The sequence below is a fragment of the Venturia canescens genome, chromosome 1 (assembly GCF_019457755.1).
Source record: "Venturia canescens isolate UGA chromosome 1, ASM1945775v1, whole genome shotgun sequence".
In the NCBI taxonomy this organism is placed as follows: Eukaryota; Metazoa; Arthropoda; class Insecta; order Hymenoptera; family Ichneumonidae; genus Venturia; species Venturia canescens.
Genome location: NC_057421.1, coordinates 14,338,578 through 14,359,355, shown reverse-complemented (window position 1 = coordinate 14,359,355; position 20,778 = coordinate 14,338,578). Strand labels below are relative to the sequence as shown.

Below are 20,778 nucleotides of genomic sequence, written 5' to 3'. Positions count from 1 at the left end.
CAACGTCTTCGCGTCCGCATCGTTTCGATGAGATAATACTCTTGCACATGGCACTTGGATCATTGTCGTCCAGGAAAAAACACTTGGTACGAGGGCGATGCGAGTTTGAGTGCGTCGATGATCTCGAATTCAAGTCTCCGAAATAAAAATTAAAAAAAAAAAAAAAAAAAAAACAGAATAAAACACTGCAGAAGCGGGCATGTAATTGCATTTTTTATTTTCAGATAAACTCTGTACAGGTTGAACCAAAGTTTCGTCATCTCCCTTTCCTATTGTAGAAAAACGTCGTTTTCGAATCGTCGAGGTCTCAACTAATGCCCTTTTCAGGAAGTAACGCGATGAGGATACTCGCCCGCGTTAAACAGGCGTGCGTTAAACGTTTTCTGTCAACGTTTCCCTTCCAATTTGTCAACTAAAAAATCACAGACTTCGAACCGATGGCTTGCAACGATTCTGAATAGATTTTCTGGACAATGGTAACGGCGGGAAATTATTGACGAATTTATTGGAAAATAATTTCCATTTTATTACTGGGAATGCGAACAGAATCGTCACAAACTTTTAATCTCACCAACAACAGTTGAGCCACTATCAATAAAATTGTATCAATGTCCGTACGAAAGTATTTTCCTGTCACAAAAGGCTTGGCTTTTTGTGATTCGACGGTTCAGTTTCTCTCGAGAAACAATTGAACATTCAGCTTTTTCAATCGTCACTGTGATAAATTTATACAAAATTTCCACCAATTGGTGCAACCGAAAATTTTTACAAAAAAAAAGTCCAAAGTCCAAAACCTTTGAAATATTTGGAGAGCTCCAAATGGATTGTTCTCCGTCGGCTTCCTACATGAATATATCGATAAAATTTTCACTGGATTTTCAACAAGAAAGAGCCGTTGAATTGCATCACACTCGAAGGTGCGCATTGCGGTCGCGATTATTCTGTCTAATTCGGAGCATATTAGTGCTTGTATAACCCGTGCGCGAGTAAATGGAAAAGACATTGGCGTACGGAGAGCGAATATAACGATACGATGATTTTATATGCACGCATAATTAGTTACGTTTCGATACTTCCTCTTTGTAATTCTCTTGCACGCGCATATAATCTTGTTTTACCTTTACAGTTGACTATAAATATGTTATTTATGCGGATGGCACGTGATTGCTCATAAACCGTTGGAGCGTTGGGTGATGCTGAGCGACAAAGTAGCAATTAAATGAGCCAAAATGATTAGGAGGTGAGACGCGCACGTGCACGCAGGACTTACTGAACGCGACTGAAAGCTAGTTTAGCGAGCTGCTGCAGTCGTGCTCCATAAATCGTAATATTCTGCAGTCACAAGGCTATATTGCTTCCAATAATTATCGTCAAATTATTAGCACTACGTGGCGCCAGTTACCTCACCATTTTCTCCATACACTCGTAAGGAAAAGTAGAGACACACGATGTTTTGTAGTGACAGAATGCCGGGGCCCAGGGATTACGTGGGCAATTGTGTTCAGACAGTCTCCGATGGACCACTTTCTCCCCTTTTTTCCGGGGTTTTTAACTTTTCAACAATCATCGTATACAGGGGAGTCCAAAAGAATGAATTTCTTCGTGCAAAGAGAGATGGAACGTCGAAGATTTCTTGATTCGCGTGGAAAAATGATATTCCACAAGGTTCGTATCCGCTCGACTATTTTTATCTCACTCCTCAGAATCCTGTCGCAATCACGTTGCGAGTGTGTGTGCTGCCATCGGTTATTACACGCTTCAAGGTATAGAAATCGATACAATCTGTCGCCGTTTATCCCTATCAGCAATAGTTTAACGCATTCATCAAGTTCTCGTGTATACACACGAGAAAAAGTAGATTGTATCGCGGATAGTTGGAAACGGGAAAGCCGGCGAGGCTTCGACGTGGTCTCTTTAGTGCGATCGCGCGCGAGAGCTCCCATGGAGAAAGACTCTGCTAGAGGCAGATTTGTATCCGAGATATTATTGTTATATTGCGGATTTAGAACGGTTTTGTTCGTGGCCTGCTAAGCTTTGGATGGTTTTTGTGCTCGAGCAAGGCGTGATTTGTTGAGGCTCGCGATTGAGAGACTTCGCGACGTCGAAAGCTAATAATTCTAATGAGATCTCTCGCAAATATGACGCGTGGAAGTTGGCGCCCTTGGTCTAATCCAAGTGCCAATGGATCAGCCAACGTGTGAACGACGAGTGAGCAGAGCGACGTGGACCCAAGATCTAGCTGGACACGCAGTAGTGCAATAGTGCGACGGGGGGCTCGCGCTTCACAAGCTATATAATTAAACATCGGAGCGAACGATTACGAGCGTCGGGTATCAGCCAACAGCTGCCACGAGTAAGTGTGGCCTCGAATAAATGGCTAGCGTACACGCTGGATCAGCGGTGTGGCGCCAGAGTATCAATTAGCACCGCGCGAGGAGGTGCGTGCACGCAGCAGCCTCCATCAAGCGCGAATCCGGCGCAGCCATCGCGACAAAGACACACCGTAAACAGAGCCAGGCGAAAAGTCTCCGGCCAACATTGCACCCCGGCTTTCCGATGATACTGATGAATCCTCGAGTAGCGCCATCGACTCATCCTCGCCTGATCCAACGGGCCGGACAGTGATGAGATTGAAAACCACCGAGCTCAACGCAGGAACGATTATAATTAACGAGATCCCGCCGGTGAATCACTCACTTTCCTCACTTATCGTGTCAAGTCGCGCCCATCGGATGCGCACCGATAAATTGTACGTTGCTTATTCTTCATACAACTCATCCGTGCATGCTCAAATAGTGAGAATACTCTGGACATTTTTATTTCCTCGGCTCATTCGTTCCTCTTGAAATTATTCAAATTTAACCATTTTTCGGGAAACGAGTAGAAATATAATTCTTTTTGCTTTCGAGTTACCTGTTGCGATATTTTAACTGAATTTCAAAAGCTGCCAACCCTGTCAGTTCTTTACCGAAGCACGTACTCGCAGCACGTTCTTCATGCTGATATTTCCGGATATTTCAGATCAATTATCCAAGTTGTGGGGTTTTCGAAGTTTCCACAAACACACGACGATATTTCGTGAAAAATAAAATGACACCGTTCCAAAATGGATTGTGTTAACCATGCAAAAACACACGAGCGCGTACGCACAGATGCACGCAAGAATAAGTGAGTTAGTAGTAAATGTCAGCTTCTCGGTCAGTCTCCCCCGACGAAAAATCATTGATATTGTGGACGGTCGAAGCAGCTCATCGGAAAAATAAAATTTTTCATCGTTTTTGGGCAAAGTGCTTAAACTCTCAATAATTTCTTAAACTCAATGTTTGAGTTTAACTAAATTTTGAGTTAACTCATTTAGCTCATTAAATGAGAAACGAATGAAATAAACTTAAACTCAAACTGCCTTAATAATTTCTTAACCTCAAAAGGACGTGTCTGCTCGAAATATCGACCACTGTAGTTTGGTCGGGCACTCCACTTGGAAAATTCATCGATATTATGCCCAAATTTCGTGTAAAAAAGGTCGATTTCAACGTAAAAATCCCCGTCCTTAAAAGGTTAATCAATTTCCCGATTACTATGGTCATATGCACTCGCTCGAGAAACGTTAGACTCATGAAAAATCATGGCACCTGATCATGTGGTTAATTATACACAAGTGTTAACGCATTCGTGGATGATTGATGTTCCACATTTCGTTGCATAATTCAATTTTTCAACCGATTGTGAGTGGCATTCCATTCTACCATTGGAATCCGCCACGAATGGAAAGTCCTCTTTCGTTCTGTAGGTTTCAAGACTCGCACTGTGAAATATCAATCGTACGCGAGGAAAATTTGATGATAAATGTTGAATCTTTACAATAAAATTTATATGGAAAATGAAGAATTCGGGCCTCTTATTTCTTCCTGAATACTTTTTCGTCGAGGGTTCATGCATCCGCAAATTTGCTGTCTCTCCCGTCGTCTACGTTTTAATAAATAATAATTTCCACGTTGGAGACCCCGGGAATGCGTGAGTTCAGCACATCTCAAACCCCTTCAACTCGTGACAGATTTTTTTCTGGCTCTTCCAAGCGGCGGCTGCACACGAAGCACGGGACAATGATATATTGGCGCACTGCGTTGCACGGACGTCCTATGCGCCTGATTACTTCGGCAATTAACAGCAATGCAGAGAAAGTATCGTTCGAAAGAATCGCCGGAGCAACGCTCGGCTCCGTTCCAGAATAGAGTCGCGCGGACTTGGTCTGTGCCGTACAACTAACCCATGGGCATTAATGACCCCATTGATTCCATCAAACTGTTGCAACGTACTTTATCCATGTAAGTTGACGCGAATAATTAGATTTATTTTCTCTTTCACAATGAGTTTGTTGGCGGGAGATGAACGACCTCACCTCCGAGTAAGACGATCGCTCGCATTCTTCTTTCGCGACTCAATTTTAACTCTGTTGGTAACCTCGATTGCTACAAAAGAAGAGAAACTGATAGAAAGCGTGACAGAATACTTAATTCGCGAATATTTATTCCAATTAATTCGCCAAAAGAAAACAAACCTCCTAATCTGGAATGCGAGATATAATTTCGAGAAGAAGCTACACGAAATGCTGCCAAGAATACCGAAGTTTGCCCTTCGAATATTTCGTCCCACATTAAACTCCAGCGTCGAAATATTTTTGCAGCCAGTGATCCAATCGAGGTCGGCGGTTCAACTGCACAGACAATCGTGCGGTATGATCTCGATAGCGAGTAGATGAAATATCAGTGCTCGACACGTGGTCGTACATGAATTCGAGCTGCGAATCGCGCGCGGTGAGCAAGAGAAAAGCAAGTGAGGTCCGCGCAGAGGCGGATATCGGTAATTAGTAAAGATCCTCAACTCTGCGGACTCCGGTTGAAGCAAGCTATTAGCATATCTTAGGCTGGCCATTGGTGAACCAGAAACCGGTGCTAAGTCTGTGTATATCGCATTGCTCCGCAGAGAGCCGGTATTAACCGAAGTTCAAAGGAGTTGGTGCCCGAGACTGCTGCTGGTACGGACCAATAATAGGAGCACGTTCCGTGCATACGGTAATGTCACTCCGAAGTAATTACGGCTCGAACAAATACCGGTATCTCAGTTTGCTTTTACTGCTCTACGGAGACTCGCTGGCCAGATCTTCAAAGTCAAGCTGAGAGATTTCAGCTGTCCAGCTGCAAAACGATAGTCGAGGTCGACACGAATTATTGGTAATCCGATATTTCAGTATTTTTCTATATCTTTTGGTCCATTAATTCTAACTGTTTATGCATGGACGATACATATGCACGGAACACACCAGAAAAAAGAAGCAACGCGGCAGTGCCACCTGTGCCAATAGCAACGAAGCGCGGTCCTGGATAATAGCGAAACACAGAGTTGTGTCGTGAACAGCACACTTTACTAGACAACTCGCGATACAAATACTCGAACCTCATTGGCAAATATTTAGCCTTTTAAAATATAATGTGCACCGTAATTAATTGCCTGTCTAGTGAACAGTCGTTCTCGTAAAGTCTCGCGCAGATTCGACATTTACAGTTGTTCCTATTTGTGTACACGTTTGCTTGAGCAATCGCGTCCTACATTTTACTCAATTTTCCGATCAACAGTGAGGGAGATATGTCGAGGGATTTTATGAGTGGCACGCGTCTTTAAGGAAGTTGAGGCTCTACAGTCATTTTTTTTATCCAAAAGTTATGACCTGTACCTTTCAACAGTTAGGCCAGTTTACAGTTTGGCAATGTTGCATACACTTTAAAGAAAAGTTGGGGAAAAAAAGACGAAAAACTGGTGAAAGCTCAGTCGAAAACACGAACGGTGACGATCCTAGCCTCAAAAAACTGCACGGGAAATAGATTATTATTAATATAATCTCAGCAAATCTGCTAATAAATCTGAAAAAAATTGACATTATTCGGCAAGCCTTGCTCATGTTGCCAAAAAAATTTCATATTTTTAGCATCATTTTTAACGGAGATATCACTGAATGTGTCTTGACTTCCATAAGATTACATGTTATTTGGCTCAAATTGTTATTGATTTTTCTCAGCAACGACGCTCCTAAACTGTCTGAAAATTTAACTGATTTTTTTTTACACTTCACTTTATAAGATGCACTCGGTTTAAAAGCGATGACATCATTTTCATTCTAATGCCTCAACTTCCTTAATGATAAATTCGTTGAATATTTGGAAATATTATTGCTGACAAATTCATCGCTTTTTATACTTGCAATGAGATTGTATTTCATGGTAGAGAAAATAATTGGGATAATTCCGAGCGCCTAAGGGAAATTGATTAATAACGAGCTGTATGATGAAATTACAAAATAAATTTTCGATCTATTTCACTCCTTGATATCTTCTTTACGATTTCCGATGTAAATTTAAACTGGTAGATCAAAAAAATTGCTAGATATTTAGCAAAAAACAACACTCCGTAAATTCGGATTTACTCCAAACCTCTGGGGCAATTACGGACGACCCTTGGGGTAGATCTAGGTTGCATTAGAAATAGCTACACATTTCTTAAACAAATTCTCGTACTTTCGCTTGTGCAACTTTGAGGGCCCCCATTTCACACTCGATTCACATAATCCAGTCTTCGGATGGTGGATTTCATATTTTTCAGAGCAAAAATAACTTCCTTGTTTTCACATCGTCCACTGCTTTATTTATGCACTCAATATCATAAGTTGGTGTTTTCTTTCACATGTATTTACGGGGTATTTCGAATTTGAAAAAATCAATTGACACGGGGTAGGAGCAGAACGTCCGGAATTCCTTTCCGCAGAATTACCCCAAACTGCGAAATTTCACGAGTTCATTAATAGTTGAAAAACTGTGGGAAAAGCCACAGTTTTAACTGCGTTTATGATACTCATATAGAACTAGGATATTAACCCTAGAACGCATGACTGGGGTGTGAGCACACCCCACGCGAACTTCAAACTACGCTCCCGTCCTAACAAGCGACATTATCGACTGATTATCGACGGATTTTTTTATATATAAATTCAATTGAAATTAGTTTTATCGTACATCATTCTTTTCGTTATAAAAAAACGAAGAAAATGGTGTAAGATAAAGTCAGTTTAGCATCGTAGAACCGGATTTATAAGCAGAAAAAGAGTGGGGTGCGTTCAAACCCCGGTCATGAGGTTGAAGGTATGAAAAAAGGCACATGAGGTGTAGGGTTAAATTTATTTTCTCAATACCATTGAAATGATTGAAACCGTTTATCCTGTAGTTTCACCAATTCATTTTATAGACAAAAATTACTTCAAAATGTACGAAATTTTACAATCGGTCCTAATTCAACGAAAATATATCAATCCATGCCTCGTACACTATCGCATGAGCTCGAGAGCGTGAACGTGAGGGTTTCGGAATATGAAGATATTGCGGTGTCCATATTTACCCCGCGTCCGGAATTACCCCACTCTCCCCTATTTATTGGTGAATGAATATTGCAAGTTGTATCGGATATTAGAATCAAGTGGTATTCCAATATTTCTAGAAACCTGAAATCTCTCTGTGGACGGAGTTAATGGATTTTTTTGAACGACTTATCAGCCTACAGATTCAGCACCGGCGAGGCACTCGCTTAAAAGAGAAAATACGATTTCTAGGGCGATTCGAAGCAACCCTTTCGCTTACAACGTTTTATTTGGTGGAAAATGCGGAGATGAAGATCACGAAACAAATCTAAAGTACCCTATTCTGATAGAGCATATGCCGAAGCCTGATTTCTGCACGTAGCACATTATACTATTGAGTATAAGGCACAGCGCACTTTTATTGGTCTACATGCCATCACGTACGTGAGAGAACAGCATCGAGCACGCCGAATGAAATTATTGTTATTAGGCCGCGGTACATTGGTATGGTCTTTCTCGTGTGTTTCGAAGAACGTTGCTTCGAACGTGGAGAACACGCGCATTCGTTATTCCCTTCGTTTTTATATGTGTGCAAATTTCATACGGAGATAACTCGCAGTCATAAAAATTCGGCTCTAAATATTGGGCTCTAAAAATTCGGGACATCCGATTACTTGTGGAAGATCAAATATAATAGTGCTCCGAGATCAATTTCTTTCACGCAATATCATACGAGAGAAGCTCAAAAAGACTCAGAATCGGCGAGTTTTCAACAAATATATTTGGTTTCCATGAAATTATTTGGAATTCAGTTGATAATCGTTCTCTAACCAATCCATGGCCAAGCGGTCACCCAACCGAGTATGAACCGTTCCTGAGGCCTCATTATTATTGACATCTGTGATCACGGACTTTGCGCGTTTCATTAAAATATTTAAAATTTTGAAAAAGTACGCTGATAAGACATTTCTTGAATAAAAAAAATGTTCAGTGTGATAAACAACATTGGAACCGTCGATTAAGATTGTTCAATAGCAAAACCCGATTTCTTACGGAAATTTTGAAAACAATATATGTCGCGCAGAATAATCTGACGAATCGATTGAAAAAAAAGTCATTCTCCCGTATAGTTATTCAGATATTGCAGGTTAAAGTTTTATGGCTTCTCCATCTGAACCCACGGTGATCGTCAAACAAAAAATGTGTATCGAAATAACTCGAGAGCGGTTCTTACGATTTTGATTTTAAAAACACAGTGTTAGAGTATCATCTGAAGAAAAAATTTAAAAAAAACACGATCTACCGTCTAGTTTTTGAGAAAAAATTATTGTAATAAAAATCGTGTGAGAATTTGAGGGGGAGAATTTCAAGGTTCGCGACGTGGCAACGCTGTCCCGTGAGACAAGCCACGATTATCACTATACTTTAGGACGCTGCGCTCGTCTCAGACAGTTGCCTGTGTACAGCGTTGTCACGATTCACGCGCTTCTGAGCGTTCATTAGTATGCTCGTATCAAGAGACGCGGTAGCGGCTCGACGCCAAGTATTAAAAGGAAAAACTGCATACGTGCGTACGGCATGAAGATGTATTCTAGCAGTGGCGTACGCAAAAGAAAAAATATAGATTTTAGTAAAATATTGTATCCACATATTTTTACAATGATCATTAACGACAATTTGAATGATTTTTGGAACATATTTCACGACGAATAATGTTTACACAGGAAGGGGGTTGCACCCTAGTTTTTATAGGGCACTTAGCTATCGAACTACCTTAAACGAAGCTTTTGTTGATTCAACAACGTTTTTGTCGAAGTGAGCAAATCTACAGGAACCAACAAATTAAGCGATTAAATTAATCAAATTTTCGAGTTAACATATTCCATTTCGTCTGCCACGTTTTATTGATAAAGCCAAAAAAAGATTTTGGATTTACATGAAAAAAGGGATTTGACCACTGAACTTTGGCGTTCTCATTTTACCCAGGATGAAATGTAAACGAAAAATTGTTTTGTGCAACGAACGTACGCATAAAAAACTCGATAAACGGGTATTCCGAGCAGTAATTTATTTATAGGCAATAAACAATCAAAGTTATGTCTTGGTTTAAGACCTCAGGGGTAAGTCTGAGTCCATAACGAGACGTAACATCGCAATCACTCCAGTTATTTTCGTGAAGCCACGAAAGGCTCTTCGAAGATTTCGGTGTATGCAAAGTCTCTAAAGTTTGGCCATCGTCAGGTGTCAATTTAATGACAGCTCCGCGTTATAACTTGTTGGTATAGAACGAGTGTACGTAAAAGAGATAAAAGTTTGATGGTTCTGGACCGAGGAAGGGAACCGGAGCACTAAATTTTGAGAGAGTCAGTGGAAGCGAGTCATAGCACACAGTGCCCAACAAATAATAGCGGATACGATGGTAAAAAAACTTTTGAGTCGTTAAATAAATTTCGAGTGTCGAACGTGTATCGCCAAGTCCGCAATAACTTGCTCGGTATTTGACCTTCGACCGCAATCAAGTTCGAAAATTGCGTGTAAAGACCGGTTCGTCGGTGAATTGGAGCAAAATCAGTTCTCGCGCCGATTCTACTTCAGGCCCAGTCGAGCGTGAATCGGCGGAGTATCTCGGACAAATAAATACTGTTAGGGCCGGATAATAACGAGGGTGATAATTACTTTTCATACTTATAAAAAATTGCTTCGATGATTTCTTTGTAATGGATTTTGAGTAGCGGGTCTGGCGAACGTCGAATTTATCGATTTCTAGGTCATTTCGTAGTTATTAAGACAAAATTGCACGTGACCCTTTACCAATGTAAGAGAAGCAACTCAATGGAGGGTTCAAAGTTGCCACCAATGCCACCTCTTTGTCACAAAGCCACCAGCAGACTGCCTGCTTACCTTTCGATTTTCAAGGAACATCAATCGTCTAGAAAATTTGCTCGCAGGATTTTGACCGAGCGTTCACCAATCACTCCGTCTTACTCAAGATTGCAGGGAAAAATAATTTGACGATCCCGGAGACCATCACAGTTGACCAGAAATGAAATTCCAACGGCTAGGTTTTTTTATTGAACAATTAAAAAAACTTCTCAAAATGCTTTGCGTCTATGGACCAATGGAGGGCAATTAACCCGTGCTGTTAAAGAAAACTAAGAAAAAAAGTCACAACTCGTCGCTCGCTTCCAATACGCTGACGTGGTATACGTAAAAGTGACTTGGGAGGTTGGAAAGAAGCAGCAGCGAAAGTGGAAAGTATGCTTACCTCGTGGTTCCTTCGGTTACAACGAAAGATTAGCTGTTCCTGCTCCCTTCGTTATATATGCTTCATGGATATCAGGTTTTTAAGGTGATTGGCCGGCAGCCAATTAAGGAAATCGAGGCTTGCATTACATCCTAGAATTTGAGTAGATTTCGTATAGTTCCAAGATTGAGTCTGATGATTATTGAGTCGTATCTTAATCACATTGTTTGTAATTGGTGAATCGCTCGTTCACGTCTCACTCACAAATTGGAACAATTTTCAATGGATTCAAGAGAGGCCGAGCTTTCTGAGGACTGTTATTCAAGGTAGAACGGTACCTCTTTTGCGGGGCAGGCGATGAGAGGGATACTTCCATGCTTTGACATGGAAAGCCTCTCGTCTTACCAGCTGCACGTGAATTTAGTTTCTGGTTTTCAATTTACATGAAAAAAAATGATAATTCTATACTTTTAGATGAGAAAATAACTATTTCAGACACAACGTTCCTAATTTTGGCAAAAAAAAAATCACTGCAAATTTCCCGAGAGTTATCTTGACAGTCGGTTCATATACTAGTGTTCATTTAATCAAAAATTGGCTTTTTTAACAGTAGTTTTTCAAATGTTTTTTTCTTTTTTGCGTTTTTTAACACTTTTCCGTAAGATCCAATGTAAAAAACTAACTCAATTTTCTCAGAAACGATATGGTCGAATCCGTTAAAAGTTGGCGAGCAAATAGTTAACACACTTTCGAACGTATCTACGCGGAGAGAAAATTTCACTAAATACTACTGTGGTGCCATGGAAGTAGGGTTCTATTTCGGTAATATTTATTAATTCTTATGAACATACATAGTAATTTTTTGTGAAGCGACTCGATGAAAATTGATGAGTGATGTCAAAATAAATACATCGGTACACATGTATACCGGTATATTATCGTACAATCGCGAATGAAATTCTGTTATTTACCATAGTAAATTTCTAAACACTTTGGCGTATGATCGATACTTGTGTTCGAGCTCCTCAAATTTTACTATGTTCAACTGTAAATTTCAATTGTGAAAACAGTACTAAGCATAGCAAAATGGTATAATAATTCTACTTGACGCAGTTCATCATCGAGTCAACATAAATTTTACAACGTTTCCTTGGTGAACTATGTTAGGAAAAAATAGCATAATTGACTTGGAAATGACAATATTTTTGGTAAAAACCTTCCAAATGGGCGATATAGAACCCCACCAGCATGGCAGCATAGTAATTGTTACTATTTTTTTCTCTCCGCGTACCAATTTGCATAAAAATCCCTGTTTTTTGATATATGGTACCGTTCCACCTTAAGGTATTTTCTATCGCGGACAACTGGAGGCTGTTAAATGACAATGTTCATTCACCGTTCTCTTTATAACCGCATCGAATGCGGAGCGCGTTGTAAACGTGCGGTCTAACAACCCCCTAGATCGCATTGTCATTTGCACGATTTCGAAAGTAGCAGCAGCGTGCTCGGCTTATCGGGACAGTATAAAAATGGAGGGCGGTAATTTTAGCAATCCGTGGTACAGCGCGCCACACAACGACACAGAGCTCACAGGCTAAGTGGTACGTTGAAGCGTGCAAAGCCGCGGCGCGGAGGAAAAGCACGCCGATAACATCACGTAATTAGCGATACGACGGCAAACCCAGCGACCATTCCTTGCCCTATATATTCCTCGGATTTGTCCTCGCTCAATGCGAATTCACTGACGCTTCGACGTTAACTTCTTCTCAGGATTTTTCTCCCTGATCGCGTGCCTCTGCGTTGCCAAGGTGTTTAGTATTATCCGCTTGAAATCTTCGAGACCAGGCGCTAACCACTTCACGATCGCTCTTTGGCCGATCGACCGAAAGATCCGGAGACGGCACAATCAATTTTCCATGTTGTAGATCCCCTGCGAGGATAGCGAGCTTGTCTATGCTGTGAACTACAGTGTTTTACCGGAACGCAACGAGCCATTTCGAGATCTTTGGAAGCATGGTTCTTATACCTGCGGTACTAAAGCATGTGTGTAAAGTCCTTAACGTATCGCTCGTAACACTATCGATCGAGGGCTTTGGTTCTCGGTTGATTCGACGAGCCCCACCGGCCCGTTTACGCCCCTCGCTTCTTGCCGTTGTTTCTTCAGCCAGAACTGCCAACGCTCGTTGATCAGGATCCGTGCAGATCATCGCTATCAAACTCGAGGGAAAGGAGGCTGAGCACAAAATTCGTGCGAATTTTGTGAATAGAAAAAATCGACTTCCTTACACTGGAAACGAAATTTTGGTGAAATCTTCAGATTTTTTGTTGCATCCTTCGACACTATATTCCGTCGACGCAACCACAGTTTCAGTGTAAAACATCGCTGCTGTAGTATTCGAAATTTCCTTGGTTGTTTGGACAAATTTATCGAATACGTGCAACAAAATGTTCGAAAATTCGAACAAAAACTCCCTAAATATGTCTATCTCAAAAATTGGATACAAAATTCCACTTCGAGCTCGTCATTACATTGTGAAAATCACACTTTTTGAAGGGTTATACACAGGCTCTTGCGGCAGGCACACTTCCTGTGCGACAATTTGGATCTCATGAATTAAGATCCTCCCAACTTTAGTGAGCCAAAAACGATAATTAGAAAATAGAATGTTTTTAGATAGCAATGATGTCTTGAGAAAGCCTTGTTACTGACTGAAAATCACTTGAGAATGGAAAAAGAAAAACACTTATTTGAGGTTAACGAGTAATAACGACACAAGCTGTGGAAGGTTTGACAACACCATGAGCCAGCTGGTTTAAAATATAGATATGCATACGCATATAAATAGATAATGGCTGTTGTCACATTTTGCTTGACGATTTTACTACGAAAGTATTTAAACCGTCATCATAATATTAAAAATTTATCAATCTCAGGAAATAAGTGACACATAATTTGAATAATTGCGAGGATAAATTTTAATCGTTTCTTTGATCATCGGAGGAGCAAAAACGTTCAGTTGCCTTATTTTGAATCACAAGTAACGCATGATCTTCCTTCGGCATAAAAAAATATACTGGAAGACAATGCGACGCGCTGTAGTGAAATTGGAGAAAGTGAAGAGTGGCAGATGAAATGAAAAATGATCACGAACACAAGCATTCGGTTGTGTCAACTTGAATAATCCTCGTGCTGTCACTAAACGATGCGAGAGTTACGACGATGGTGATTAATACAGTGGAAAATGGAATAAATCTTACACATTAATAAACAGAACGAAAGTGGAGGGTGAAGAAGCTCTTGAAGATATGACGGGCTCGCGCGAGAGAGACTTTTGTGAATTTGATCCTGATGAATACTGTTTACAGGGCCGTAAGGCACCGAAACTATTAATCAGGATCCTGTGCGGAGAAGACTCTGCTCAGACGCGAAAAGATACTCGCATGATTCTCCTGGTGGTTGTTGACTTCGCGTACTAGTAATCGCACTCGCGTCGGGCCGAGTTTACATGTGAAAGAGAAAGACGGACAGGGCGGTCGCGCGCGTGATGTTGAAGAATTATCATGCTACGAGTATTATACGACGCTTAGTGGTTAATATTCCGAGTGTGTATAAACCATCTGGACGATTGCGAATATCAAAGTTCTTTTTCCGATGGTGTTTTTTTTTTCCCCCAATTATATCTAAAAGTATAAGTTTCAGTGAGAAGCGAAACTCATCGACGAACGCGCTTTCTGCGCGAATACTCGAATATAAATGAAATAGAAACTGTCCGAGCTCTCATTTTTTTCTCTCAAACCGTTTCGTTAGCTGGGCAATAAACGCGAACGGGTTCGCTCGATTCGACTAAGTTTTGCGATGAAAATTTTTGAATAATGATAAAAGCGAAAATTATACCCGAATCTATGCAATAAATTCGATAGAATATTACACATTACGAGACACTCCGTGTGTCCTGAACCAGTCTCTGTGTCGTGCAACATTCGTGAGTAAGCGCGGACACAGAGTCGTACCAATCGAATAACCCCACCCTCGTATTCTGCGGACATTAAATAATTTCAGTTTATTTAAATTCTCTTTTAATAAATATGAATTTACAACGCACACGTTGCCAGTGGATAATTCAATTGCTCCGGCACATGCGACTCCAGCTGCACCTTGAGTAATTTTCGTTTTTCACTCAGCTCAATAATTTCGAATTTACAACATACACGATATTGCGAGCGTGCGATATGGCGAGAAAAAAATCGATTAGCCGCGGTAACCCGGTACCCCCGGCCATCACAAAAATCTTACGGAGTCACAATAACAAGCGATATCCCCGTCGTACCTGTTATTGCAACTTCGGTGAAACTAAGTATATTTCGTAGCGGGTTAAAAGCGAGAGCAGCGAAATTTAATATGCGACTGCGCTTACTGCACAGTATCAAGAATTTTAATAATCTACCAGCAAATCTCTCACTTCGGATTACATGCACATACTCGCACTTACCTTTCTACCTACGCTCTTCGATAAACATATACCTTGATTTCTTTTACATAAATATATAAGCTGCGGTAGCCTCGGGTGCAACGGCGTTAAGAAATCAGAAGTGTCTTACTTCCGGGTCGTCGATGGGCAACGTTGTTGCTAAAGTTACAACGGTCCGCAGCATGCGGATAGTTCGGACTTTCGATATTTTCGACGATAAACGTTAATCCTTGAGTCTCAGTAGAACGTTTATCGTTGGTGGAACAATGAAGAACGATATTTTTAAGGTTTCATGTTTGGGTCTGAGTTTCTTTCATGAGGAAATTAAGAGACAACAAAAAATGAGGAGAAACGCATTTAGCAGGACGATGCCTGGCAAGGCACTCGATCCTGGACGACTCGACGATTAATCGTTCAGCCAATAACCGCGATCGCCAGAGCCACACTGCAAAATAAATGCAATGCTTGTATACATCCACGATGAAGTTCGAGTATCATCGCGCGCGCGGGGTATGCGATGTAAACGTTTTTTCGAACCACTCGCAATGCACGTAGAGTCGTAGCTCTTTTTGCATACGTTGTCGGCGACGAGATCAGGAAAAAAGTCGAGTCAGCGTACGCGAGTCACCCTGATCAGCTTTGCGAAGAGCGGAGCTAGTTCGAGCGAGCGAATTCGTCATGGAGAAGGTTTGAGCCTCGAGACTTCTAGACGAATAGACCTCTGCATGGATCTATTGCTCGTTCAGGTAGAAAATGAAATCCGGAAAAGCACCGTTACAGCAACCTGAAGAAAGGACGACCACGAATTTTTGTCATTGTTAACTATCAGCACGATGCGAATTCTTATGGAAAACGAACAACATTACTCGACTGAGACAAGTTGCAACGGAGAGCATTTTTTTGTCTCAATTCTCAGGGGCACAATTCATTCCACAAACCACCAACCGTCTGTCCAAGATCGTGTCTTGATCTACTGAAGGTTTCTCATTCTCTGCAACTGTGACGAGCAAACTATCAATTCAAAGTGGGGTTGGACGATCATAGATGAGGAAGTGGAAGAAAAAAAACGTTTAAAGTAGTTCGACCGTTCAAGTGTGTCAAGTTTACAACTACTTTGTGTTGATCAAATTCAAGTCTAAATTATTAATAAAATTAATAAACACTTACATTGAGAATATTTTTATCATAGGAATGTAATAAAATGCTTTAAAAACTTCATAAAATCAGCTGTTACCAGCAGTCCAATGTAACGACTGACATGCGCTTTCGACGCGTCAAAAACTAAAGTTTTTTCATGTTTTCTTTCTTAAAAGCCCCGTAAGGTATAATATTTTTTTTAAAGGAACGGAATTTGTGATAAATTTTCTTCACGATGTAAACTTCTCCGAAGCTCGAACACCGTACAAATTTTTCACAATTAATATTATTGTAAGTTCTCCCATAACGTACCGTGTTTAAAACTCGAAATTGTAGATGAAATAATCCAAAATTTTTCCCCGTAAGAGGCCCCGGAACTGTGTTTATCGCCGTCAGGGGACCTTAAACTATTATTTGCCGCAAAAAAGTGGATCTTCATATCTTCACCGTACTTTATATAGAACGGTCAAACTACTTTTCAAACATGATCGATTTTCTATCAACTGGTGACTTGTCTCCATGAACTGGAATGTGGCATAGAAGTACAAAAATCTATCTGGTGGAATGGATTCGATAGGATGCTCGTCTTTCATAGAATCCTCGAATTCTCGTTCACTATGTCAACCCAAACGGATCTTGAACTACTGATTTTTTCCTAACTAAAATAAACGTCGTATTAGAAAAAACCAAATAATATTCATGAATCATCAAGTGATATGTTGAGAGATGGATTTCTCTAAAATTCATTATTTCTTTCATACACAAGCAGATATTTTTAAACTATAGAAATAATTATTGACAGTCAATTTGATTTTATTAAATGGATCAGGCGTGTAGTGTTTCGATGCAGGAAAAAGTTATTTCCTGGTTCCAACTCCTGTTACATCGACAAAGATTATTTTTTTCTACGATAATCGTGCGTAATAATGATTACTGAATCACGGTGGAATTTCTTATATAATATAGAAAGGATTGTTGAGAAAATCTGACACGAAGGTGAAAAGATTTCCAGGATGATGTTCGAGACTGAAATTTGATTGAATACATTTTTCGAGCTCACGATACCACGCTTCAATGCCTTAAGAAACGAGGTGGATAAATCGATTAGGAATTTCTGCCTCAGATGCTAAAACTTATGATAGTTTCGATGAGAGAAATTTATTCACTGTACTCTCGCTAAATTATCGTTGAGCACGTGGTTTGTAGAAATGTACACGATGAGTTAACACGTACGTACGTTCAAAATCGTTCGCGATGAATTGCTCAACGTTTCTGTTAAAATTGCATTTCTTCGTGATGATATTTTTATCCAATTATAATTTAAAAACTATCAAATTTGAAGATAAATCAAATTTGAAGAACTATCAATTTCTTGTAGACAATTTGTAAAGATACAGATTTTTATTAAGGTAGATCATGACCGTCCGATCGATTTTTACTTCCTAACAAGATATTATCACTCTAAATTAATGTCACAGTTATTAATTTCAAATTGTAAAAAAATTTTTCCAACTTATTTTTTGGCGAATGAAATTACAGGCCATTAATTGAACAGGGATCCATCACTGACCGAACCCAAAATACTACAGTTTTTTATGTTAAAAATCGCATTAGAGAGAGCAAAGGGAAAACACAGAGGGAAATGGATCAAGAAAAAAGTGTTAATAAAAAGACAGAAGACTATGACAGGAATGGTCCAAGCCAGGAAAAACAAAATGCCGAAATAAGCAAACGTGAGGTTACGAGTGCTCATTTTACCAATTTCGTTCAATCTTTGACGTAACATATCTTTATTACTAGTAAGACAATCGTCTCGAATTTTTTTGATATGCCTGTCAGTCGACTACGTATTGAAACTCTGTGTAAGGTTCAAGATTTTCTTAAGAAAATTGGTTCGTGCATAAACTACTTTAAGAAAATATACGTAAAACGTAAATTATTTTCTACAGCAGTGATAATAATTATTACATTAATTATGTAACGTCTGCATATGAGTTTCTGCAACATAATAAACGTTTCTTCACTGTGGGACGTTGTATTTTTGTTGGGTCGGTCATTTCCGTTTCCTTTGAAAGATTCGAAAATGATGACAATCTCGTCGCTTCTTCGAACATCGTATATCTCTCAGTTGGATCCTGAATCTCGTCGATACGAGCGATCGATGAACCGCTCGATCGCGTATTCAGTCTGTCGACTGGTCTTCTTCCGTTCTTCGCGCTTATAATTTATTTTCAATCAAGCAACACATGGTCACCGTGCATCTTTCGACGATCTCTCTCTCTCTCGTCGACGCCCACACGCCCAACGCATCCACGAGATCCGCATGACGTTCGTAGCTTTAATCAGAATTTCTATTTATTCTCAAAGGAGTCAGTTAATCATCGTCCCATTCATCGATTCCTTCCAACTCGAATACACGATGCATAAGGTCTTTCATCTCGAATCAATCTTCTTTCCTTGATAGTCGCGCGGCACATTTTCGATGGCTCTCTTTCATTTCTCGTTGTATTTTTGTATCTGATTTTTTCAGCACATTTATTTGTTTACACAACCCATTCAACGCATATTACACATTCTAATAGAGTTTCTGTATCTTTTGACTCAACTTATATTTGATTTGCAAAAGCACATTGCACCAATCAATTTGCAATTATTTTCTCAAAGATCACGTCGATTTTTTATCATTATTATTTGAAGATTTTTTTGCTCCAGTATTCATTAAAAAAAAAAAAAATAATAACTAGAAAGAATTACATTTATGCTTCTTGGGCCACGTGAAACCATGAAATTCAGTGGTTGTAAGACTTTCAATTTAAAAGACAAAACATTGTCAAATATAAATGCAAAAGTTGCCAGGCACATCGGATTACGAACAACAAAATGACTGAAAATGAATGAAAAAATAAACAAATTGCGAGCTAAAAAATCGACATCACAAAAATTCCAAAACAAAATTTAATTATAAATATTTTTACTATTATACCAAAATATTCATTCATCGTCTTCGTGATTGCATTTACAACAACTTTTTTTCGAGTTTGATTTTATTGGTGTACAATATTTTTTTCACAAAGTTGGCAAATAGCAGAAGCAACGAAAAAAAATTCATCATTACTTTTGCGAATTGGAAAAATATTAGTGAGGTACACCGAAAAAGTTTTTTCCCACATCATTTTACTCCGAACGCACATATTTTTAGCGATCTTTTAATATAAATACGGATCACGTCAATTTTCATACGACAAATCGCGAAGTTGCAGCATCAGCTTTGTCTCCAAAGATCCATGGGCAGGATTGCAGAGCCTCGATCCAGACAACGGTGACGCCATGGAGGCGGCTCGGCATTCTCAGCTCGTGACCTCAGTCTCAGCTTTTAATTGTTACTCGTACGTTGGTATACAGTTTTCAATAGGCTCCGATGGGGATCCAAAAGGACGACGAAAACAACGAGGACGAATCTGGGTAGACACACCCACGTACGTACACACGTAAACTTTTATAATTTCTCCCTTGTTTTTCGTCTTATCGTGCGTTTTATAGCTTTTGCTTCGTCTCCAAAGACGAGTATCCAACAGCGATGTCTCGATTAATCCCTCTTTCTATCTTTCAGGGATGTTTCACAACTTTGTTTTTCCAAGACGAACATTTACAGTGCGGAAGATTAACGCTAAAAGATCTTCGCGAAACATTGCCAGGAGGATTTCATGCGTGCATCGTCCTCGTTTCGTACAATTACTTCGAGATTGATGGAGTGGAATGATATTCATAAAATTGTTGAATTCCAGTTCTTTGAGTTTCGGTGATACTTTGTCGAAAATAAAAATCGACTTAACTTCATTTTTCTGTCACTTACTTTCAATCGTCAAGTGCGTGCAAGTTTAACCCGAAGACCCCCTCTGAGGTCACACACTCGCCACACTGGTGCAAACTTGCACTTGGACTTTTCAAAACGTTTTTATTCCATCCATGAATGTATGGATTAATCTTACGAGATTTTTTAGGGGTAACAATTCCTTAGTAATCGATAACGATCATTGAAATAATTGAAAAATAAAATTTTATTATAGAAAAATGGCCAAATTGATGAAAGGAATTTTGTAGTTTCAAACTTGAAATTTTCGTAGGTGCAAATTTGCACCAGTGTCGTGTCTATGGGTTAAGAATATTCTCGTTGGAATGTATCGCGGAGAAAAGAGAATTATTGCTTTTTCAGCTTATCGTAACTGGGCGAAAGAAACTGTTGTGGAATAACAATCGTTATTTTGTAATGTGAGCTGTTATTCTGGAGACTCCAGTACCACATGCGTACTTGATGGAGAAAATGGTTGATCATTTGGTAAGACAGTGGAAGCCATTCATTCAGGAAGTGGACTCTATCCCGTGGCTTCGTTCGAGTATAACCGAGAATCAGGTAAATATTTGATTTGCCTTCGTTTCAAAAGAGAAATTAATTCCTCAATGCAAACAACGGAAGCCTTGTGGACTCCGATGAGGAGAAATCCGCATATCGCGGAGTGCAAGAGTTC

At 39.8% G+C, this 20,778-nt stretch overlaps 1 protein-coding gene across 1 annotated transcript; it reads left to right on the top strand.

The window, feature by feature from the left end:
• The first annotated feature begins 4,279 nt into the window (after positions 1-4,279).
• LOC122419097 (uncharacterized) lies at positions 4,280-19,994 on the top strand. The gene is made up of 4 exons (XM_043433379.1): positions 4,280-4,325; positions 5,090-5,231; positions 19,507-19,728; positions 19,863-19,994. The coding sequence occupies exons 1-4, from the start codon at positions 4,280-4,282 to the stop codon at positions 19,915-19,917; spliced, it is 465 nt and encodes a 154-aa protein (XP_043289314.1). The 3' UTR covers positions 19,918-19,994.
• The last annotated feature ends 784 nt before the right edge of the window (positions 19,995-20,778 follow it).